Here is a 25,136-nt window from a genome sequence, read left to right as displayed (position 1 = left end):
GATCCCTATCAGAAAGTATCCCCATGAATTTTTGACCAGGTTAATTGCCGTTTACTCACAGAAGACATAACTACAGCTTTTATTTTGTTAACCAAACTACTGTTTACATTTTATGAACGACAGGCATGTTCCTAGGTTGGAAAGAGGTTGACCGCTCTGTTAATTTTTTTCCTCATTCTCACTTCTCTGAACTTTTTTAATTATGTTTTCTCATTAGCGGAATATACTTGATTAACTCACTCGTTTAATGAGGTGCTTTGGGACGGTAAAGACAGCAGCCCATTCTGCTGAATGACTTTGAGATGTTAAAAAATAAATAAAACTTGTAAGCACCAATAGATCTCCTGTTGGTCTTTACTGGTAGTTGTTCTTTGATGTGAGAGAATATCCAATTCCAGTCACCCCTTCAAGAAGTTGATTTTCAGATTGTTGTTAATAACAAGTGTTGGCACACTGTGGCAGATGCTGGCTTCTTTTCTTAGACAAATACTTAAATTAAGTAAGAGTAGGTCGAGCTTGCCTGATTTTCAAGTAATTAACAATTTTATTAGTTTTTTTATCCTACTTTTTTGGAGAGAAGATAGTGATATTAATTTAAATCAGATCTCAAAGAAAAGTGTCAGAGGAAATGGACTTTTGCTCTTACAAAGCACTTTTTACTTGAGGCTGCCATGCTGCAGAACGTAAAAATTTGTAGCCTAGCTACAAATAAAACTGGGGCAACAAAAGGATGGATGCTACGATTGGGTTTTGTATGATTCGGGTCATTAAAGACAACTGGAATTGATCTTTCCTGTCAAAGACATTCCTCCACTGTTTTTCTAAAATTTTGCAGTGGTTTGTTTTGTGGATTTGTTGCTTCTGTGCTTGTGTAAGAAACTTGAGTGTAATGTTAACTTTATTGCATTTGATGGTAACAAAGATCTTGGCTCAGCGTTTTCAAGACAGGGAGTGAGTTCCCTTTATACTGAAAGGTCAAACGTGGGGAATTCAGCGTGCTCAACATCTGCATGTCACTTCAACAGCTGGCAAGCTCCTTGTGGAGCATCTACTTTGCTGTTGCAGCTACTTTTCATTGAGGCACATTGAATGTGGCATCTGAAAGGGCTCTTTGCATACATGGAGATTTCACTGGTCCTTATATGACAAAGTGATTATTTAAGAACAGAGATTTTGCCTGTTTTCGTAGAGTGGCTGGTACACTGTGGTTGCTGTCAGAGGCAAATGCAGGAGACGTTAAGAAATGGTCAGGAACTATGCGGAGAGAGAGGAAAACAGGGAAGAAAAGATAGCCAAGTTCTACATCTGTAGATATTTACTACCGAGTTTCTAAAATCCTCAAATGCAGCTGTATAGATTTTGAATGCTTTTTATTGTTTTGAATGAGATGCTTCACTTTAACAGATTATCCTACTCTGATAGATGTTCAAGATTGATGCTATTTTTAGAACCCTTTCAAAGTCATACCTCTGAACAGTGAGTTCACACATGAATTTTTCACCTCTGTTTTTTGTTTCATTTCATTTTGATTAGGGATACTCTATTGGCCAATTTGGTATCTAAATCTCATTAAAACTCATCCTGCTTCTACCCTATCAGTATGTTAACTATGTGCTTTTATCACTAGACATGGCTTGGGAGCTACGACGATACCTTTATGGAAGAAGTAATAACTGGGATTTGGCCAGTGATCCTCCCAAATTACCATCTTATGATGTCTGTCATTTCTCAAGAAAGGATTTTAAGAGATTCTTATTGAGTGGGCTCAAGCAAGAAATTTCTTCAGAGAAAAGGCCCATGAGTGGTATACTAATAGGTGTTTATATAACTCTGGACAGGAGGCTGAAGCCACCTGCACTGATATTATATTCCAGCAATAACGTCTGACCCTGTGGGTCAGGACATTTTGTTGACTCATACTAACATCTGTGAAAATTGGATGCACCTTTTCCCTTCCTTGAAAGCATCTCTTCTTTGAATCGCCTGTGCCAGGTCGGGCCGGATGTCCTCTGCTTCTCCCCCGACATGTAGTGCAATTGGCTATCTCCTCCTTTCCTCATCCTCATTTGTTCTCCGATCATCTGGGAACACCATCTTTATTTGAAGGGTGAAGTGAGACCTCTCTGGATGTGCACAAACACATGCCAGCAGGCTCTCGCGTTATGACAGGACGAGGGGCAATGGGCACAAGTTAGAACACAGGAAGTTCCATTCAAACACATGGAAAAACTTCTTTACGGTGAGGGTGACAGAGCACTGGCACAGGCTGCCCAGGGAGGTTGTGGAGTCCCCTTCTCTGGAGATTTTCAAGACCCGCCTGGATGCAGTCCTGAGTAATGTGCTCCGGGCAATCCTGCTTTAGCAGGAGAGTTGGACTAGATGATCTCTAGAGGTCCCTTCCAACTCTGAAACTCCGTGATTCCGTGATCTGCTGAGCCTGGTGCCAGCACTGAGTCCCCTCTTGGAGAACGTGGGCTCATGGTGCAAGTGCTTGACCAGTGAACCTCAAGGGAACTAAGATTCACAACTGAAGTTTCCTAAAGCTCACGGTCAGGTCTCTGAATGTGACTGCAACTTGGTTCCTTCTTACTCCCATCCTGACAGTTGACATCCGTTGTGAAACTTTAAGCCAGGAACCACACGGTCGGTATTCTCCGAGTGAGCTCAGTTGCACACCCTGGTTTACACGGGCAACTATAATGTCTGTTCAGGACCTTTGTGGAAAAATAGTTCATTTCTATTGTCGCTTGCTACTGCTTCCTTGTAGCTGTTTATCCAGTTGTCATGTTCTGCTGTGGTCTTACTGCTAAGCATGCTAATGCCATTGATGGAAATGGATGAGAGAGAACTTCATTTGTTTTAGAGAGTTTTCCAGGAGAGGGCAGCCATAGTTAATTCTGGGTCAGTTCATGTAATACAATGCGAATATAGATTACTGGCAGTGTTTGGCTGTGATGCTCTATTGCCCAGCATGGTTTGTGTGCTTAGTTCTTTTAATTTGTTCTTTTGTTTAGATTGCAAGTGCATAAAAAATAGACTTTTTCACAAATTAATGCTGGAAAAGACGTACCGCGTAATAGAGCGGTTAACTCCCAATGCCCTGCACTTGCCAAAATTGCAAATGCTCTTGGGAACAGTTTCCATTATATGTCACTGTTTGCCTTATGTATTTCCAACCAGCTCATAAGCTTTTCTTCACTCTCTTGCTTCAAAAATATTTATGGAAGAGGATAGCTCAAACTCTTGCTAGAGACCTGACAATTTCAGGAAAAAAAAAAATCCCTTGCACTGAAAACTTTTACTTCGTTAGGAGTTTGGAAAGGATCAGGACAAGGTGATCCTCTCTCCTCTCTGGTTTTACACGATGAGGATACATATAAAACCTCTCTTGGTTTGGATGCAAGAATGATAAGTTAGCACTAAGGCGCATAAGCCATATCCACAGTTTGGAGGCTGTACTCATCCAAGTAGCAGTAAGGAAGAGAGGAATCTTATGAAATTCAATAAGGGCAAGTGTAGGGTGCTGCACCTGGGGAGGAATAACCCCATGCAGCAGTACAGGTTGGGGGCTGACCTCCTGGAGAGCAGCTCTGTGGAAAGGGACCTGGGAGTCCTGGTGGACAACAGGATGACCATGAGCCAGCAATGTGCCCTTGTGGCCAAGAAGGCCAATGGCATCCTGGTGTGCATCAAGAAGAGTGTGGCCAGCAGGTTTGTCAACTTCCTATGATTTACAACCTTTCTTCAACCTGCCTGGATGCATTTCTGTGCAACCTGCTGTTGGTGACCCTGCTCTGGCAGGGGGGTTGGACTAGGTGATCTCCGAAGGTCCCTTCCAACCCTGACCATTCTGTGATTTTGTGATTCATTTCTTAGGCATCCCAGTGATGTGTATCAACCATACACGCGCCATCTTGAAATACATAAACCATTGAAAGATTACACCAGTGAGAGCTTGTCAGACGTCGCAGTGTTGCTTTGCCGGCCGTGGAGGGTCAGACGTTAATAACTTCTCTTCTCTGCTTCTGTGTCTGTGGGTCTGTAGAAGGTAGGGCAGACACAATACTGTTTCTGTAGATGAGCTGATAGCTCTGGCCAGTCTGCGCACAGAGCCTTTCACAAATGATTCTTAGAAAAGAGACCTAATCAGCCGCTGCACTACGCTGATTTGCACATAATTGTATCTGTCTTTTAAAAGCTGAAGATAAAAGGACAGAATTTGACACCTGGTCATTGCTCGCTTTTCCAGTGGCTCTGGCGGGCTGGAGCACCGTCCCTTGCAGGGTTTGAGTGAAGAATGGTTTTGCCACCTGAACGGCCAATTAAAAGGAGAGGGGTTTGCAGGAATGCTTTGCAGCACTTGGCAGGTGAAGACCAAGGCATGGCTTGCCGCCTTGGGAATGGAGGGGGTTGAATTTTTTACTCTCTCTAGCTGAATTCTGTGTTTCTTTTCTCTCCCCACCCCCCCTCCGCCCCCCAATATTTAATCTGTAATTTTACTTAATCCCAAAGTTTTCATCCTCTCTGAACCTCAGCATGCTCCTATCTGAGGTCTTCATTCCTTAGAATGTGGTGATGGGGAAAGAAGGGTTTCTGGGCTCTTACTTTAACACTCTTATCAAAGAGTTCTCCTTTAAACAGCATGATTTTTACTTCGATTTACTTTTCCTTATGGCTGGGTTTCCTTTTAGCCTCTCTCTCCCTTCCTGCATGTCCTATAAATCCGCAGGTTTTATGTTCAGTTTAGTGTAAGACAGTATTCCCGTAAGGAGTTGGTACCTCGATGAGCCAGCACAGGGATTTTGAAAGCTTACAATTAAGATGTTTTTCTCTATCTTCTGGAAGTCACTTTCGCCTCTTAATTCTATTGGGTAGCTTATGCATTCACTTCTACTCAGTAAAAACTCCTGATTGCTCTTCACAGGACAGGTTTACTCCCTCCTATAATGTCTCAGTGTCCCCATTTGGAAAACTGGTACAGTGATCACTTCCTTACCTCACCAGATAGCCTTGAGATTCGATATATGGATCTTTGAAAAATAATAACAATAATAAAAATAATAACAATAATAAAAATTATTTTATTTAAGATTATTTCTTTTATTGTGTCTATTTCTCTAGCAGTGCTGGCTGGACATCCCAGGAAAATAGGTTTGTGTAGTTCTAGGTGCCATACAAATTGTTCTGCTAAGCTGTTAGGAATATGAGCATTATTGTCCCTAAGAGCTTATAGTCTAGTATTATATAGACGTGTATGTGTGTATATATGTATTTTATATATATGCTATAGAAATATGTATATTATATGATAAAAAAAGGTTAACAAGGAAGAGGAATAGTGAAAATAATATGACAGTAATAGGAGAGAAGTAGTTTTGCACGCAAGTTGTAGCCCATAGGTAGCAGTGAGCACAAGTTGCCACCTCTGTAGCGATCAGATAGCAGGTTTCTGTGAGTAGTGCTGCGTGACCTCAGCAACACATTTCAGCTTGTACGGGAAAAGTTGGGTTGGTATGTGGCGATTTAGCCTGGGCTGAGCTTTGCTGCAAGAGCTAGAAAGTAGACAAGCTGCCATGTGGACATAACCAGATTATAGAACTACAGGACGATCTCTGAAGCAAGGTCTTTGATAGATGAGAAAGACATGAGGTTGGAGGTGTCAAAAGCATAGATGAAGAGATTTTAATTGTTGAGGCTCATAATCCAATTAGATCTTAGACAAGGGTTTAGGAATGTAGGCAGAGTGAAAAGGTCAAATTTGGAGAAGTTTTGTAGAAAGTGGCATCAGGATTTAATCACAGACTGGAGGTGTGAGTCATGAGAGAGAGAAGATCATGACAAAGAGAAAGCCAAGATTGGCAGGAAAGAGTCTGATATTATTTCTGAAATTAAGACAGGTAGGGAAAGGAAAGGACTTCATGAAAAATTCAGGAACTGGGTTTTGAGCATGTTCAGTTTTAGCAAGTGGTAAATTATTAACAGAAAGATCTGAGAGAGAGGCCTAAAGTTGTTTGGGTTGATGACTCTAGGCTTAAAGATTCCTTGTTTTCAGTAAGTTTGATTGTTATTTGTGTGCTCATATCCTGTCTAACAAAGAAGAATGTGGATTTGTGTCACAGGATGACTGAAAACTTCCATCTACATGTATCTATTAGTGCAGTTCTTGTGTGGATTCAGACTGGGTTTTGAGATGGGTCATGATGTAGAAGAAGGATGCAATCAGAATAAAGAAGTCTTCGCACCATAGTAGGCCTTGATAGCGTCCAAGTCACATGTACCTGGTTTGCTGTCTCATGTCTTAACGCAAAAGTGACAGAATGGACTAACCATACATAGGGGAAACAGTAAAAATTTTACTCAACCCACTGGTAAGTAAAACAAATTGGAGTCACTAGACTGAAATGTGCTGCGACTGAAATGCAAAGAAACTTCATTAAGGAGATTTTAACGTGCACCTCTGCTTTTGAGCAACTCTGGTCTGTAGACATTAGCCACGTGTAGCCACACGTCACACCTCCCCTGGACAGAAAGTGCTGCGATACCACGTTTGTACCCGGAGTTGTTTAATATCTCTCATTTAGCTCAGCTCATTGCGTTTCAATCGCGGTTGGGCTAAAGGAGGCCCGTGAGGCTCAGTGTCCTACTGCTCATATTTACACAGTTACTGCAACGTGGTAAATCATCTACCTGCCCGTTAATAGGGGGTTATATATTATCTTGTACCGGGCTTTGGCTGCTCTACAAGGATACAAAAATTCTTATGGCCCGGACATCTCACGCAATATTTCACAGTTCTTTTTTAAGACAAGCGTAGAAAATGGGTCATGTACCCGTCATTTTTCTTTAAATAATCAGCATCGCTTTTTTTTTTTTTTTTTTTTTTGCTTTCTTAAAGCCTCCTGCCCCTATGTCTCTGTACATCTGAGCATGGAGATAATCTGCTGTCTCAGCCCTCTTCTCATCTGTGTTTGAGCTCCTTCTGCTTCAGACAGTACGTCACATATTTCATCGTACAGGAGCCCCAAAATAGTCCTCACATATGACAATTATACTACACATAGGATTAATTTAATTAGGAATTTTGAAAATAGCTACCTGTTAGGTAGGATGCCCTATCTATCTAAGAGGCCAGAGCACCACTGTGTGCCTGTTGAATAGATAATGCGGAAAATATTGTTTCCACTTTGAAACGGTAGAAAATCCAGAAAAGCAGTTTCCGCTTCCATATTGCCATATTCAGGGAGAGTTTAGGTAAGTAGATTGTGTGGTGAAATCCACATGTTTGAATTGAGTACCGGAGCCTAGATTTGCGTCTCTGCTGTTAAGTAGGCATTACTTCTTTTGTGACCATATGCTGCTCACTACTATCTCCACAGGGAATGTGCCACGGTCACCATCATTATCACTGATTTCTAGAGCAGATAACACTCCCTGGAGGTCTCCAGTCTACAAAGGGCCTAGGCTAAACCTGCTTTGATATTAGACAGACTCCCAAACCATCACATAAGGGCTACAGACTCTTTTTTTTTTACCATTAACTTTCCAGCCGCAAGTCAGAAACTCTTACAAAGGTTGCATGAGACCTTTAAAAATCTCCTCAGCAGAGGGAGAGGTTTGTCTCACATCCATCACTGCAGAATCGCAGAAAGAAGGAGAAAATTTTAAGTCTCATTATGCAAGCAGTGAGGAATAAGGTGATTTTCTTTCAGTAAGCTGCAGGTTAAGCCACGTTATTCATGGCCTGCAGCGGTTTTGCACAAAGCTGCCAGTATACAAAAAATAGTGTTATATGATATATCCTCGTATGCATTAGTTTTGTTTAATAGGGCTTTTTTTTTTTCTTTTTTTCCTTTCCTTTTTTTTGGTCTTTTTTTTTTTCTGTTCCTTTTTATTTATTCCTTTTTTTCCTTTTTTTTTTTTTTCCCCCCTTGCAAGGCAGGGTAAGAGTACTCTGAAAGTAGTCCTGCCACAAAAAAAGTTATAGAAATAAAGTTTTCAGTAACCTAAAATAACATGCAAATCCTGGAATAGTGAAATTTCAAAACACAAGCATACAGTGTATTCCAGCCTGACCTTCTGGCTGTGTAGCAGATAATCAAAAGAAGTCTTCTGCAAACCTGCTTGTGATAAATAGATAAAAAGGGGTTGTCCCACATTCAGAAATGAGACTATTTAAGCAAGCTGGGACTACGTCATGGAATATTTTAAAGTAAGTGAAAAGGAGCTCAGGCTCACTGGAGAACAGAGCTTTGTGAATTTTGAAGACACAGCGCTCCGAGAATTTTGAAAACACAGAGCTTTGAGAATTTTAAGTTTTTAGGGGTCTGCCTTTGAGCATTTGGATTAGGACTGGACACAAGCAGTACAAACTCTGAAGTGATTTTCACTTTGATAGCAAATTGGGCAAATCACCAAATGACAGGTTATCTTCGCTGCCAGAGGAGAAATGAGACAAGCAGGTGCCATCCATGCGCCAGCCATTTCACAGGGCAGGAGAAATGTCTGTCGTAAAAGGCACGTGCAAAATAAAATAACACCAAAACCAGAGAGGTTCAACTGAACAACTCGTTTCTTAAAGGAAATCTGTGGTTAACGTGTGTTCAATTTTGCTGTTTTAAGATCCCAAGTAAAAGTTGGAGGCAGTCAAACCCCAGAGCACCAGACACGTTCACGCTTCTCTTTTCAGCTGGCGTGACCCTGGTACTTAGAGTTAATTCGAGAAGATTTACTACATCGAAATGTTTATAGCCGAGATCAAGTAGCACTGAAATTGAACGCTGATCATGTGACTGCCGAGGGTAGATTTGGAGATTAAAATTGGACGTAAACATTATACTGATTTGGAGGAAGACAGCTTACTCAATCCAAATGAACAAGGTTGAAAAATCCTTTTTGCAAGCGGGTCCTACGGGGATGCTGCAGCATCCTCAGTCCGTTGTCATCACAGAGTTAAGAAGAGACACAAACTCGAAACAATTTGGCAAGAGTGATAATCGGACCAGTCGGGATCTGTCATCAGCATACTGGCCACTGCAGAAGAGTGATTAAATAGGAAGACACAGACAATTATCGAAGACTAATTGCTTATTGTTGCTAGAACTATATTTTAAATGTGTTTTTCTTTTTAATTGCTTTTGGAGCGAATAAAGTGTCCTTAATTCAATTGTGAAATGTTTGGGAATGGGAAGCCTGCCAGGCATCGGGCAGCTCAGAGGTCTTGTGGAAGCAATTGCCTCTTTCTCTAGCCTATATTTGTGTTCAGTCATCCCATCCTCTGCCAACTTTCCTGTTTTCAGGTCCGTGCCCCTGTGTTAGCAGAAGGTCTCTGGGTTGTTGGTGCTTGCAGGAAGCTGCATTAGTTTGTTCATATCTTTTCCTGTATTTTTTTATTCATCCCCGGCCAAGGGCCTTGACCCAAAGAGGAGCTGAACTCTTCAGGTCCGTAGGGATTTTGGATCAGCAGGCTCTGAGTAGAAGGGCACTTTCTAGGACAGGACTGGCAGTGGTTAACAAGGTGAGATATTCGTGTGGTTTGAACACGTTACAATACAAACATCTGTATACCTCTGTGCTCCGTTACTATTGACGGCAATGAAGTTCTGCAGGGGGTGGATTTGGCTCAGTATTGTGCCAGTGTAACAATGAATGACCACAAGGATGTTATTCCAAGTCAAGATGCTCAGGTTTGGTGTGAGGAGCGGATCCAAACCACATACAGAACCTTTTGTGCAAAGAGCTGTGAGGCTCTCGTGCTATTAAATAACCATTCAGCATTTTCACGGTGAGAGTGACAGGGAACACAGTTTTCATATTCATAGAAATATCTTTTGTGTGGATGTATTCAGCTCTGAAAAGACTGCGGGACCTCCTAATGGACAAACAAATGTAACCAGTGCTCTATCTCTGTGTGTAAATAATTTGCATGACTGGTTTAGAAAATGAAAGGGAACCGGTCTACATAAGGGAGAACAAGTGGGAGGAGAGGAAACAGAAATAGCGTTTACGTTCATATATTGGAGGAGATACATAAGAAAATTCAAGGAACCTGTTGTCTTAACACAATGCCACATGTTACCTGCCAGCTCCTCTGAGCAGCCAACTGAACCCCAAAAAATGGGCTGATAAAACAGATGCTGACCTGACATGCAGCATGATGGGGAATGTGGATGTTTGGAGGCAGGCAGGATCAGCTTGCTCTGTACACAGCATTTGCCTGTAATACGAGGGTTTTTTTTCTCCATTCTGGTCTTTCTTCCATCTGCATAATATGTAAGATCAGAAATGGACAAAATTGTTCAACCTATTTCTAAATGAGTGAGTAAAAAAAAAAAATAATAAATTCTCTTTTCATTTTTAAGTTCCTTGCAAAATCCTGAACAAACATTCTTGCAGAAGAGGACAGGAAGATAAAAAAAACCCCAAGTTGTTCCAGACAGAATGGCTGGCCATTTTCTTGCTCTTTTAGGGCAATTAGAAGTAAAGCTGGCCTGGGCAGACATTTTAATCAGCACTTTAGATCTGGTGAACACAGAAAAACTGAATCATTCTGCGAGACTTTCACTGCAGCGACTCTGGCTTGGAGTCTTGGTCTTTGGCTTTCCTCCACTGAAGCACCTGATGGGCATTATCTAGAGACGTCAGTGTTGTTGCTGCTCCTCTCCGCTCCTCAGACCACGGCTCTCCCAGTTCACAGACCCAGATGAGTAAAAGTAGTATTTTGGAACAGCTGTAACAGCACAGAAAATGGTTGATTGACTAAAATTCCCCTAACTATCACAGTACAGCTGAGCATGGCTTGCTTTGCTGGGCTTGAAGATCTCTTTTACCTCCTATGTGAGAAGTACTTACTCGTTTGGGCATCTCTTGCCTTGAGTTTTGTTGACCCACTTGTTTGTGCGAAGCCATACCTCCGTGAGGCGTTTGCTCGCGGTGCTGAGGCAGGTTCCCAGCTGCAGCGAGCAGCCGGGAGCAATGCGTCTGCTTCAGTTCGGGGTTCAACATCCAGTTTAAAAGCAAATATCCAATGGACGTTTCTCCATCCCCCGCCGTAAAGATGAGCACAAACACCCTGCCTTCCTCTGCAGCCTGTTTTTAAAAACCAACCCAAACTTGAGTGAGGAGAGTAAACATTGCTGGAACATGCATTTCCGCTGAGATTAACCGTGTATTTGTATGCGGCTTTCCAAAATTAAACTTTTAACAGTGGCAAATAGGGAGTTGGGTGCGGAAATGCAATTAGCCGTGACTCAGGACTCCTGACGTACAGGTGGGCCAACGAGTTGCGAGTGCTCACATGGCAACTTGACAAAGTAGCAAGAACAACTTACTATGCGTTAACATGAGCAGAGTAAATAACTCAAAATGTTAATAATGTTTGGTATTCATTTCCAAGCTGCTCCTTTGGGTGATATAGACAGAAGCGCACCTTGCAGCTGATGGTAAATTATGTTTTTCTTGTCAAATAGTGGTTGTCTTCCCCTTAGTAACATTCGTTCTCTTTTATTTTTGCGTTTTGAGATCCTGAAAGATAGACACTATGTGAAATCTGATGTATTATTTTCATATAATGGTCTCCCAACCTTTATGGTGTCAATAAGCATCACCTATCAACTAGGCCACGGAGTAGTTTTTCCAACTAAAAGGTAAATTCATAGAGATCCTAAAAGGCTTGGCTAAGGCCATCGGTGAAAAATCGAGGCTTTCCAGTCACACTTCTCACCCATTCTTTCGTGATCTTAAGGGTATTTTCCAACTGAAATGCTTCTGTGCCTCTCAGTGGCTTGTGTCATCTTCATCCTCTGCTTTCCAAAATGTGTTGGGTATTTTCTCCCTTGGTACAATAATTGCTTAGAGAAGGTCCTAGAAATAAAATATCCCACGCTTCCTCAGAACAGTCCTGTGCCTGTGCACAGGTGTGGGGTAGAGACTGTGTCTTTCCTTTTTTTGTGGCTATCAAGCATTGCGGAGTAATGTTGGCACTCAGGAGTGCCGACACAGTGGACATGTGTAGGTAAATAAGTAGGAAAGGAGAGAGAGAGAAAGAAAGAGAGCGCAAGAGGAAAAAAAAAATAAAATAAAAAAGCAGCATTTTGTTGGCTTATTAAAATACTTAAAAAAGGATTTAACTTTTAATTAGAAGGAGGCTGCTAGGTCTTTGTGCTTTTTCTGCCCTGACAGAAGTTTACACTTCCACCTTTGTTAAGTAATTTATATATGCTGTTTGCGTTAACTTGGTCCTTCAATTTTTCAGAAGTACTGTTTCTCTTGTATCTGAATCTGGGGAAGGCGAAGATACGGCCACCACTGTCTTCTGTGCTAGCGACTGTATCTTCGGATTCAGAGCTCCTGTATACTGAAGCCAATAATGATTCACTCTCACAGCAGTGGTGTGAGCAGTCTCAGCTTTTATATGCCATCTGTGTGAGTGAGCTGAATCTGCAGAAATGGGACCCTGTACACATGGCTTTTCCTCTGTTCATGGATGAAAATATTAAAGCAAATCCGTATGGTCCATGAGATGTTTTCTGTGTCAGGAAGGGAGTAAAACTGCCTGTCAAACCAAGCTGTTCTCTCCGATGAAAGGGGACTGTTTTTAAACACTCCTTTCCATAGTATTTTGCACGCCAGCCATGTGTGTTTTCTCATCTGACATCTCATTGAGATCCCTGGCTTCAGTACTGCAGGAGGGAAGGGTGTGCCGGGGGGGAAGGAAATAATTTCTTGATATGAACACAAGCACGTGTGCACACACACGCTTTTAAATCAATCTTAAAGGAACTGAATTTTTATTTTTTTTATTTTAGGAATATGAAAGAAAATTAATCTGGTTGAGCCAGACTTAATTGCTCCCCTTCTGTTTGGATTTTGTATTCTCTCATGAAGATATTGGGAAGCAATCCTCCGAGCTATTATTAGCTACAAAGGTGGAGACAGAGGGCAAAAGGTTCATTTACAATTCCTAAAGCAGAGGATTGAATTTTAAAGATAAAAGGCAAATTGATGAGCAGCTTGAAAAAGATTCATCCACTCATCCTCTTAGCTTACTGAGTATTTCTGAAGGCGCAGGCTGGTCTGGGGAGGTAACTGTACTCACAGCTGTAATACCCACTGGATGGAGGAACCAGAAAAAAAAAACAACACCAGAAAAAAAAGTATTGGGTTTTTTTTGTTTTGTTTTGTTGTTTTTTTTTTTCATGAAAGCACCTTGCAGGGTGAAGCTTGAAAACATAAACTGTTATGAAGTCATGAATTGATATAAATGCATTTCACAGAATCACAGAATGGTCAGGGTTGGAAGGGACCTCTGGAGACCATCTAGTCCAACCACCCTGCCAGAGCAGGGGCACCTACAGCAGTTGCACAGGACGGCGTCCAGGCGGGTTTGGAATGTCTCCAGAGTGGGAGACTCCACCACCTCTCTGGGCAGCCTGTGCCAGTGCTCTGCCACCCTCAAAGGAAAGAAGTACCTCCTCAGGTTTAGATGGAACATCCTATGCTCAAGTTTGTGCCCGTTACCTCTTGTCCTATCACTGGGCACCACTGAAAAAAGACTGTTCCCATCCCCCTGGCATCCTCCCTTTAAGGATTTAGAAGCATTAATAAGATCCCCCCTCAGTCTTCTTTTCTCCAGACTAAAAAGCCCCAAGTCTCTCAGCCTCTCCTCATAAGAGAGATGCCCTTTGCTGGACCCTCTCCAGCAGTTCCCTGTCCTTCTTGAACCGGGAGCCCCGAACTGGACACAACATTCCAGATGCAGCCTCACCAGGGCCTTTCTTTTAAAGAAAGGAACTAGACTTAACTTCCATGGCAGGAGGCTTGGAAACATAAAGATTATACACACACACACACACACACTTTTGTGCTTTTTAAAATTCAAGCCAGTTAATCCCAGATAATGAGATACCATTATAACCACTGCTTCACCTCCGTGATCTTAGGGCAATCCTGCAAGAAGCAATTTGATCATGTTGGGCAGGAAAGCCCAACATTAGAGTGTGCTATTGCAAAAGAAATCCAACACCGAACAGGTTTACTAGGCCTTTCCTAAAATGCAATGGTGATTGTCACTTCCTTTCACAGAATCACAGAACACAGAATGGTTGAGGTTGACAGGGACCTCTGGAGGTCATCTGGACCAACCCCTTGCTCAAACAGGGCCACCTAGAGCCACTTGCTGAGGACCATGTCCAGACAGCTTTTGAGTATCTCCAAGGATGGAGACTCCACAACCTCCCTGGGCAACCTGTGCCAGTGCTTGGTCACCCTCACAGTAAAAAAAAGTGTTTCCTGATGTTCAGAGGGAACCTCCTGCGCTTCAGTTTGTGCCCATTGCCTCTGGTCCTGTCATTGGGCACCACTGGAAAGAGCCTGGCTCCATCCTCTTTGCACCCTCCCTTCAGGTATACATTGATGAGATCCCCCTGAGCCTTCTCTTCTCCAGGCTGAACAGTCCCAGCTCTCTCAGCCTGTCCTCACAGGAGAGATGCCTCAGGCCCTTAATCCTCTTTGTGGCCCTTCACTGGACTCTCTCCAGTACGTCCATGTCTATCTTGTACTGAGGAGCCCAGAACTGGACCCAACACTCCAGGTGTGGCCTCACCAGTGCTCTTGTTGTCAAAAACTGGGCATCTTCTTTGGAAAGGGAAATTTTGGCACAGGGACTGTTCAAACTGGAACACCGACATGGGTTTTGGGTGGCTGCAGCTTGAGTGTTGCTGGCTTTCTTTGTGCTCGCTCTGCCAAACCTCTTGTATCTGGGACTTGCTGCTGCATTTCAGCAGCTTTGTTCAAGGAGGGGTTTTCACTGAGTCATAGAATCATTTTGGTTGGAGAAGGCTTTAAGATCATCAAGTCCCACCATAAACCTAACATTGCCAAGTCTACCACTAAACCACGTCCCTAAGCGGGGCCTACATGTCTTTTAAATACCTCCAGGGATGGTGACTCTACCACTTCCATGGGCAGCCTGTTCCAATGCTTGACAACCCTTTTGGTGAAGCGTTTTTCCAATTTTTGGGGTATTTTCCTAATACCCAATCTAAACTTCCCCTGGCACAACTTGAGGGCGTTTCCTCTCATCCTATCCCTTGTTACTTGGGAAAAGAGACCTACACCCACCTCGCTACAACCTCCTTTCAGGTAATTGTAGAGCGAGGCCATGTAGCTCAGCTTTCCTGACCTGACCTCTGGAATAAATGTCCCTTTCTGAACTTGTTTCTTCTTCGGCACTAGCTTTTCTTTTTCTTCCCCCCCCCCCCAGTTGCTGCACTAAAGCTTGTTCAGTTTGCCAGGCTAAAGGGCATCAAGAGAACATGCATCATTTTGTAGTTTTTTGTCTAAGGCAACAAAACAAAAATAAGTTAAAAAAAAAATCACTTTGGTCTAAAATGTTTTTGTGGTTTTTTTTTTTTTTTCTGTGAAAGCTCCTTAAACATAAAAATAGTATTTTCTTGAAGAAAGGATATTACTAATGTAAATCCAGTGCTGTTGGCAGAGGAATAATATGCTGTATATCATAAGGCAAGCGACTGAGGAGGTGCTGGAGTGATCGAAATGCCTCATGGGCATATAAGATTGCGGGGATAGGTATTCACACAGAGGATGCTTTCTTACATGTGCCCAGGGCTGTCTCTTATCTCTGAACATGAACCCATAGCGAAATAGAAATGTTCCTGTATTAATAGTGCATCGGAGATAACCCCCATCTGAAAAAAAACAGTAATACTGCACAACTGGGAACCCTTTCACAGCAGGGAATTGGACTAGCAATTTCATAGTGTGTTGGTAATGAAACATTTTGGTTCTGTATAAGCAAATGGGCAAGGTTAGTGGACACATTACTCCGGCTGTCATTGTCCCAGCAGTAACCAATTTAGAGGCTTTATATTTTCTGCTATCCCAGTAAGGGAAAGAAAAGTAGGAAGTTAAAAATAGAAATCCCAGAATGAATTAAAGCGCAAAGAGTGAACAAGCTCGTAGTACTGCTGTATAATTTTAAAATCCCTTTTTTCCTTATAATCTGGAGTTTAATATATGTATTACATTGCAAATTGTGGTGATGTCTATCCTGCTCCAAAAGGTCACCTCCATACAGGAGGATTTATTCTGGCTGTAACATGTGAACATGGGCATCCAGCCCTGGATCGGTGTAGCCACTGTTTGTATTGATGATTCCTGTTTGTATTTCCATTCATCTGATGCTGTTGTTAGGCAGGAGAAGCCTGAGAAGCTGTCTGTGGCTTTGGCCTGTAAGGGAAGAGCTTAAACAGATACCTTCTGGTGCCTGTGTGTAGATCATAATTGTTTTTTTTTTCGTAGCTTTTTCAACGGTTGTGGGCAGATATCAGACTTTCATGAACTGGTTGTTGCAAGTAGTTTCCCTGCAACATTACCCTACACAACACTGCAGCATTGGGTTTTCTTTCCTAAGGTTAACCGTCATGCACTCTTGGTTTCATTTAGGTTACTTTTTCTTGTTAAGTTTCCTGACAATCAAGATGAATACTGTTTCTAAAGCAGGAGTCCAACATAACGTGGAATTGTTTTCTTGATTTGCAGATATCCTCGTTGACGGCAAGCTTTGCGACTGCGATATCATGGTGGACTGCAAAGTGGGGGACCCCATCCCGCTGGAGGTGAAGCTGACCAACTGGAGCAAACACAGCGTGGGGCCCTTTGCTCTCACCGTGACACCCTACCAGGATTACCAAAATGGGGTGCACAACTATGAGCTGCAAGATGCTATCACCTTTGTGGGATCCAACACCTTCTACATTGATTCAGTAAGTCTTTCTATCCAATGGATCACGATTCCGGATGATGTGCATTTGCAGAAAAGAGCTTCATTATTCAATTGTGCACATAAGTAAAAACATCTTTAATTTGAGGGTGTTGGAGGACTTGCACAGGCTGCCCGGAGAAGTTGTGGAGTCTCCTTTTCTGGACATCTTCAAAACTCACCTGGATATGTTCTTGTCCAACCTGCTCTGGGTCACCCTGATTTGGCAGTGGGGTTGGACTAGATGATCTCCGAAGGTCCCTTCCATCCCTACCATTTTGTGATTCCGTGATTCTGTGATTTTAAGGCAGATTCGTTTTTGGAAAGCACCATGATTACAGCAGCTCTTGCTTAAGGTGCTGCTGCATTTGGAAATATAGATTCGTCTCTCCAAGATGGTTTAAGACTGTAATTGCCTATCATGTAAACCAGTAGTAAACTGTCAGAGACAGTAACTTTTGGTCATTCCAGATCTGACTAAATATGAATAAATAACCTAGATAAAATGTTTAGTACCATATTGCCAGTCCCTTAAGCCATCCAGTGCAGCCGGCAGTAACAGATTTTAAGTAACTTTTTCTCTTTGGTCCATAGGAAATGTTCCCCAGGCTGAGCCGAGGAACTCAGCAAATCAGTTTTAGTCAGGTCCTGAGGAAATGCAACAGACTGCAAAAAGAAAATGCTAAACATTAGTGACCAATATGACGAGCTGGTTCATTTCCTTGTTGCCTAGCATACTCTTATAAAACCATAAAGAAAAATAGAAAACATGCTTAAAATGAGGCAAAAAAAGTCCCTTTTTAGAACAATAGAGATTTTTATTTTTCTCTCAAATTCTTCTTTAGAAAATTCAAGTCTAGGAGCTTTTGCTTCTAAGGCAAGACACTAAAAATACAGATAAAATTACTCTCTCCCACATCCTTCCCAAAAAAACAGAAACAACAACAAAAAAAAGAATGAAAAACATACGGACAGTACTGCAGAGTGGAATAAGCAGTATTTCTGGTAACATAAAATAAACATGAAGAGGGTGAGAGTTTGGGGTAGGGCTTAGGACCTTTGCTTAGGTCAGCTCTTCGGATAGCTAATAAAATGTACCTGTCAAAACTGAATATTTAAGTGAACCTTAGTAAGAAAGAAATTAAAGGTTAACCACAGCGATAGTCACCATGCATATTTTTCAATTACGCATCACGGGAAGAAAACATTTCAAAAAAGCTAATGAGCATGGAACACACCATCAACTTGGATTTTAATGGGGGCTAACTATATTCTTAGCTGAATAATTTAAATATGTCAACAGAAATAATCAAGAGATGGCTTTCTTTGACTCTCTTTCTGACAATGTGGATTTTTTTAATCAGAGTGGCAGTGTTTGGATGCCCAGCTGCCGGAGGGCTTGACCTTCCAGGCTAATGAGGGAAAAGGGAGATGTCAGCGTGATGTATTCTTACCTTCTGACTGAGTCTCCTACAGGGCAAAAAGTCAGGAGGTCACGTCTCTTGTGCCCGCCCAGGCGGCCTTCTCATACGTTACGGTCCCCGCTTTTGCCCTGTCATTCCGTATTGTGACATTTCTCCTGTAAACACAGTCCCCGATCAGTTAAAAATAGAGTTGTTTTCTGCTATTTGTCCCCCTTTTCATCCAAAAAAAGGTGAAATGAAGAAAATGTCAACTCTTAGACAAGAAGTGTTGTATTTCACGGTATATAGTATTGTTACTTGTCCTACACAGGCTCCCAGAGAAAATGCTTAGTCATATTTCTTTGAGGCATAGAGCCCTGATCATGGAAGAAAATTCTTCAAACAGTGTATCTAATGCTGTCAGAGGCCCTTTCATCCCCCGTAATAACTAATTCAGTAATGGAAAAAAGATTTCAGAAAGCCGCACCTGTTTTGGGGACAAGAAGAAAGTCCCAGTTTGTGCATTTGATGCTTCAGGGAAGAACGAACATACTCAGAATTGTATTCATGCTCTGAGTTTGGCAGAAACTCAGACAGACGCTGGTTAAGAAACCGAAGAAGCTCATGGTTGGGTGAGATGAAAGAGATTCAGAGTTTTTGTTTTTTATAAATGAAAGCTGAGACACTGGACCAGATTCAGTACTTAAAGGAGGCCTACAAGAAAGATGGGGACAAACTTTTTAGCAGGGCCTGTAAGCGATAGCACAAGGGGTAATGGCTTTAAACCAAAAGAGGGTAGATTTAGACTAGATAGAAGGAAGAAATTTTTCACGAGTGTGGTGAAACACTGGCCCAGGTTGCCCAGAGAGGCCGTAGATGCCCCATCCCTGGAAACATTCCAGGTCAGGTTGGACGGGGCTCTGAGTAACCTGATCTAGTTGAGGATGTCCCTGCTCATGGCAGTGGGTTCGACTAGATGACCTTTAAAGGTCCTTTCCAACCCAAACCATTCTATGATTCCCTGCTGGTGTAGCTCAGTGCTGCTCTGTGGAAGCCATTACACGTGTCCATCATTTTTATAAACTGAGGTCACGGGCACACGATTATTTTGATTGTTTCATGGAGGTGGCTTGAGATATTATCATTTCCCAGCTGCTTGTGTCTGCACCTCTGCAGGGAGGTGCTCCCCTCTTCCCAAGCAGACCAAGCGGGAGAGGTGGTGTGAGCATTTGTTTTCGTGCAAAGTTGGCCGGTTGAGCAAAAACTACGTTTGTCAGCAGTTTAAGCTAATTGGGCTGACTTTACACTGGCACTGGCAAGGAGGTGGTGACATGATTTATTACGCTGCTGAGCTGGGTGGGAGGAAGGATGGAGAACTAGCGTATGGTTTGGCGTGTCAGTAGTGTATGGTAAAGAACAAGTGGGAGCATCAGGTATTACAGCAAGAGAAGATACATCTCACGCCCTGAAAATTTGGTCTGTTGTCAAGCTGATGCAGAAACTACAACATTATTGGTGCTCAACTGGATGTGATTTCTCTGGGGAAAAAAAAAAAAACAAAACAAACACAAACACAAACCCAAACCCCCTCTGCTTTCCTAAATTTTAATTTCATATTAAGCCTGATGCTCAGCAAAACACAATTATTTTTGTTTCCAGACTAAAAAGTTTCAATTCGGTTTCTGCTGCTATCTGTAAGATGGGGGATATATGAAGGAATTTTCAGCATGCACCTGCTGCTTCACAGTATGAATATAAATTGCTTAAAGGGTAAAAGTCATATGATTTTGTATTTCTCTTTCTTGCAGCTTGAAGTCCAGGTTAGATGATTTATCTTGGAAGTAACGTAATGAGTGCTTATTCACCTTTTTGCGCTCTTCAATTCAATGCAGCTGTCTGGGTTTCTGTCACAAAGTCTCTGGTGGGATATACTACTTCAAAAAACAAATTCTTTTACTGATGATTTTAAAGGATATTGAGATGTTTCCATGCATTTTAAATTAAGTAAAAACTTTATTTTTAAACACAACTTCTAATTTGGTTAACCTTACTTTTCTATGTCTGTATTTAACAGAAAAAGTGACTTCATCAGTTGTCACTTGGATAGCAGATATTTTTGTTCAATGCAGGGTTTTGAAACATGAGATAACATGGTGGACTCCCACCCATTAAAATACATTAATTTATTTTTCATCTCACTTCACAACCTGAAGTTTAGCTTTAGCCATATTATTAAAAATTCTTAGTTCTTACCAAAGTTTTTTTTTGACTAATTAGTTGATCAGACAGAGCTGCTTATTGCCAAATTAAAAAAAAAAAAAAATAACAGTTTTCTTCTATGGAGATTCCTGTAACTACCAGCAATTCATCTTTTTCTTGTTGTTCCTGCTTTTGCCATTACTGTTCTCAAGCAGGTTTTTTTTTCCTGTGTGTGTTATCATGCGCTAGCTCAAGTGATTGGTAGTGGGAGATGAGGAGAAATTCATTAGTAGATGGTCATTTTGAATCAGCTCAGAAGCTATGATGAACGTTTGCTCACTTCTGGCAGGTCCTCTGTGGCCCATCTGGAACAAATTAGTTTTCTTGGCACTGCTTTACTCACACTGTAAACTCTTTGGGGCAGCGAACAGTAGCTGGCACTAGCCCTAATCTCCAACTGAGCTCCCTAAGTAGTACAGCAGTATAAATAAGTAGTAATTAGTTCTAAGCAATCGCAGTCCCACATGGTAGCCTGAATCGGGGAAGGATTAGGATGGAGCTAGAAACTTAATTTTTCTTCTATCTATCTCAGTGGAACAGAGGAGTAATGTGGGCATTTTTTTCTTGATTCCTCAGTCATGATTTTCTAGGGTAGCAGCTTTCCATCTTTGGTCTTCGCGTAAAGGATTTGGTGGAATTTTTAGTAAAATCTCTTTTGACTTTGCCTCAATTCAGCAAACGTGTGTTCGATGGCGTCCCAGACTGCCACAACATATAACCACGTATCGAGGCAGTGTGGCGCTAGATGGAACGACAATACAAATTTGGTCTGGATCAGGCACGAGTATGCGATCTTCATGTTTCTCGTAGGTTAGCTGTATCGTGCATTGCAATCAGTGGGATGGTGTGTACTGTCAGCTATGGTAGGAAACATCTCACTTGTCTACACATCTGAACAAGTCACCCTGAGCTCCCTTCACAGGCAGTGGAGAGCGAGTCATCAGGGTTGATGGAGTTTAGGGGATATTTTACCTCATTCTGCATGTGATCAGATGAATCCTTGTGTTAAACAGCTGGCTCAGATGTCGACATCCATTTTACAGACATTTGGGTGGCATCTGAATGAGTAGGTGTTACCATGGATGCTGGCCAGCTAAGCTCTCATTAGTCAATGGAGATGTAGTCTGCAGTCAGTAGAATCTGGCTTAGACCAACATAGACACCAAGGGTGAGATTCAGGTCTCTAAAAGTAAGTATCTACCATCATTCAGATGCTGTGGGTAACCCCTTCTAGCCTCCACCTACTGCCAGAAATCCTGTAAATCATCCTGTAAATCTCGCCAGCCCTGTGCAGATGTTTCAGTGCCTTGGGTCATCCCAAATGCCATGAGGTGCCTAGGCTTAGGCAACTGTATCCTGACTCTACAGGCTGGACAGGTAGACCATTGTGCGTTTGCTCCACTGGCTGCATTGACTAGACATCTTCTTACTGTAGTGGAAGCTTGGACACCTACTGTGCAGAGAGTCACCTAAATGTAGGTGGTTTAACCTCAAAATTAGTCCTGTGCCTGGTATACCGGTTGGGTTGGATCTGGCCCTTTACTGACCTGACTGCTGCTGATGTATTTGTGGTCAGCTGGGAATGTTTGTAGGCCGCCTTACTTTCCAAAGTTAGTTACTATTTTGGAAGAAACTTCTTGTAACTTCTGCAGAGCCACTTGCATCTCAACAGTGAAAAGGTTTCAAGCTACTTTTGCTTCCCTGTTTCTTCCCCAAACCGCGAGTGTTGATTAGAGTAGTGGTTGTACAAGTGTTCATATGGATGTGGATAATCCCCAAACGGTGAACGTTGTTGGGTCTGTGCATACTGCACAGAGGGAGATGGGCTGCAGACACAACTGGACACATACCACTGCCTGCTTTGCTGGCTCTTCTCACTTTTGATGAGGAAACTTATGACTGGTGCAGAGACTTGTGCTGTGAAGACAGGAGGAACGAGCAACCATGTAGGCAGAACTTCAAATGAGTGAAAAGACTGTGTTTATGCCAATGTGCCTGAAGCCACCTTCCTGCTTGTCAAGGGCTCTGATCGATGGTGTTACAGATATTTCTTCATGGTGCAGCTACATTCAGGAAGAAATTTTTCACTACGAGGGTGGTGAGACACTGGAACAAGTTGCCCGGAGAAGCTGTGGATGCCCCATCCCTGGAAGTGTTCAAGATCAGTTTGCTTTGAGCAACCTGGTCTAGTGGGAGGTGTCCCTGCCCACGGCAGGGGGTTGCAACTAGGTGAACTTCTAGGTCCCTTCCAAACTAAACTGTTCTATAACTCTATGATTAGGAAAAATGGACTGGGAGATTGAAAAAGGTATGGGTCCTGAGGAGGCTTTGTTTGATGTTTGCCTCGACCCATTGCTGGCATTAGTGCTTGCCTCTGTCCTCCTCTGGGTGCAAGTCCACATCAGTTCCAGTGAGGCAGAAATAAGGCAGGCAGCCCCGGGAGGAGGGGAAGGAAGAAAGGGGAGACTGCTTGATGTTGTTCTGCATGTCCAGACGCAATGCCAGAGGGCAAGAACTTATACCCAGCGAGAAGGGGAAATGCCAAGGACAGGGGTCAGGAGAACAGCTGTGGCTGCTCTGATCACTCACGTGGATGATACGATGCTGATACAAGTTTGCTGTAGGTCAGCAAAAGTGCTCAGCACCAAAGCCAAAGTGACCCTGGGCTCAGCCAGCTCTGATGATGTTGCTACTTGTGAATAGACAGGCCCCTCTGCAAGAGCAGCATTTTAGGCAGGTTCAGCAAAGAAGCCTGATATGCCAGGGGACTATACGGGGTGCATGTCTGCTGGCTAAAGGACCCAGAAATGAAGGTCCAAAAAAAGCTAGAAGAGGAGAAAAGAGAAACAAACAGCTCATTCTTCTCACATATGAAAGCTACAGAAAACCTTCCTCACTGGAGGTGGTGGCAGGCAATGTTCAGCTCTCTGGCATATTCTAGAGGTGCCCACACCCCTGGAAACCTTGTAATAGAATCACAGAATCATAGAATGGTTTTGGTTGTAAAGGACTTTGAAGATCATCGAGTTCCAACCCCCCTGCCATGGGCAGGGACACCTCCCACTAGGCCAGGTTGCTCAAGGCTCCATCCAACCTGGCCTTGAGCCTTTTCTAGCAGTTTGTCTCCCCCCTCTCCCCTGCCATGGTCTGTCTTTGTTCTCGCCTTCCTATGAAATGGCTAAATGCCCTTCAGCAAGGGGTGTCCATAGACACTTTCCCACTTAATACCCAGTTGATGTCCCAGTTTACATCTTGAGCTGATGGTTTCAGGGTCCAGAGAGCAGAAGAGAACTGGTAAGATGGTCTTGGCTGAGGGAAGACCAATATTGAGGAGCATCAGGTGGCCTTTGGCTGGTATGAAGTTGCCTTTTCACAATTTTCTCCATAAATTACACCAAATGGAATGGCTTTGTGCTGATTCTGTGTTTTGCATCTGCAGCAACTTCAACCCAATTCTAGGCACCCTGAGACTGGATTTAACATCTTGTGGAAGCAGATATCAATTCAAACACTATCACAAACTCAACAGATGTGGGATTGTTAAAGTTAGAAATTACTTAAGTGTCTTGCTGAAATGATGGACTAAGATATATTATTTGTTGTAAAGATATGGATCATGAATGGTTTTGTGATCAAGGGAGATATATAAATGTAGAAACAGTGTCAACTCTTTAATTTGGACAAGTTACATCAGGGTGGCTACTTTTTGTGGGATATTTCTTGCTAAACTTGATTATTTCAATGACAGTGAATATTAAAGATTCCTGATTAGAATCTGCAGTCACATTGTGTCTGAATAATAAGCGGGGATGAATTTAGTTATTGCTAAGTTGTTAAATGGTGTTTAATCATATGTTTAACATGAGTTCAGAGCCATAATTTAGACCTTTAATATAGATGTTGATAAATGCAGTCTGAGGAAAGATGTTCCTGGATATTCAGGACATTGTGGGGCACTTCTGCCTTAAACCAACTCTGTTCTGTAATCAGTGACTCCTGAAGATCTGTATTCTGGTTTGAGCTGTGCCACAACTTTGCTGCATGAGAGAATAATACAGGATTTAAATTTTAATGCTCCAGTTTTACCATTGCTAGAATAGGGACAAGATCTTTACTCCTTTTTGTGTGAAGGCAATATTGAGATGTGAATCCAGAATACTCTGAGATCATCTGAAGGAGCTACAGAACCGCGAAGTGCAATTATTTTGTTTTGTTGCTGGATTATTTGTACTGATTTTCACGTTCTCTTTTCCAGGTGAAGCCGACCAAAGACTCTGTGTACTTTGGAGCACTTCTCTTTCTCTACACTGGTGATTTCTACCTGAATATCAAATTCCATGAAGACAACTGCAGCAGGGAGCTGCCTCTCTCCTGGTTCTGCCTCCCTAGTGTCCACATCCGTGCTAGGGAGCCTATGGTCCAAACTAAGCCGTAAACGTACTGTGTGCCATTTGATTAACCACAGCGTGCAGAAATGCTTGGCACATCCTCTGCTTGACCCCAGCTTGTTTCTGTCCAACCCCAGGCCACAGTCCCTACTTTGGAGGAACAGCTGAACACTTTCGGAATTGGCTGATAGTCATTTGGGCAGCTGCTTTAGCTAATTTCAGAGAAAGAGAGAGAGAGAGATTATAAATATGCTAGAGTTTTCCTCTGTTTCCAAAAAGCCTTTGAAACTGCTAATATATGCACCATAC

The 25,136-nt window shown here is 42.5% G+C and overlaps 1 protein-coding gene across 1 annotated transcript in view; it reads left to right on the top strand.

Annotated features, from left to right (window-relative positions):
- Nucleotides 1-24,874, top strand: part of TRAPPC9 (trafficking protein particle complex subunit 9) — a gene marked incomplete at both ends in the record, with an annotated part of 532,119 nt that extends 507,245 nt beyond the window's left edge. The window contains 2 exons of the mRNA XM_082499259.1: nucleotides 16,558-16,781; nucleotides 24,695-24,874. Of these exons, the coding sequence (XP_082355385.1) occupies nucleotides 16,558-16,781; nucleotides 24,695-24,874 (404 nt within the window). The remainder of the gene's footprint in view (nucleotides 1-16,557; nucleotides 16,782-24,694) is intronic.
- Between the last annotated feature and the right edge of the window lie 262 nt (nucleotides 24,875-25,136).

The sequence above is a fragment of the Vanellus vanellus genome (assembly GCF_965231255.1).
Source record: "Vanellus vanellus genome assembly, chromosome: 2".
Taxonomy (NCBI): domain Eukaryota; kingdom Metazoa; phylum Chordata; class Aves; order Charadriiformes; family Charadriidae; genus Vanellus; species Vanellus vanellus.
The sequence above is the reverse complement of the archived record's forward strand: the minus strand, read 5'-3'. Positions and strand labels throughout refer to the sequence as shown.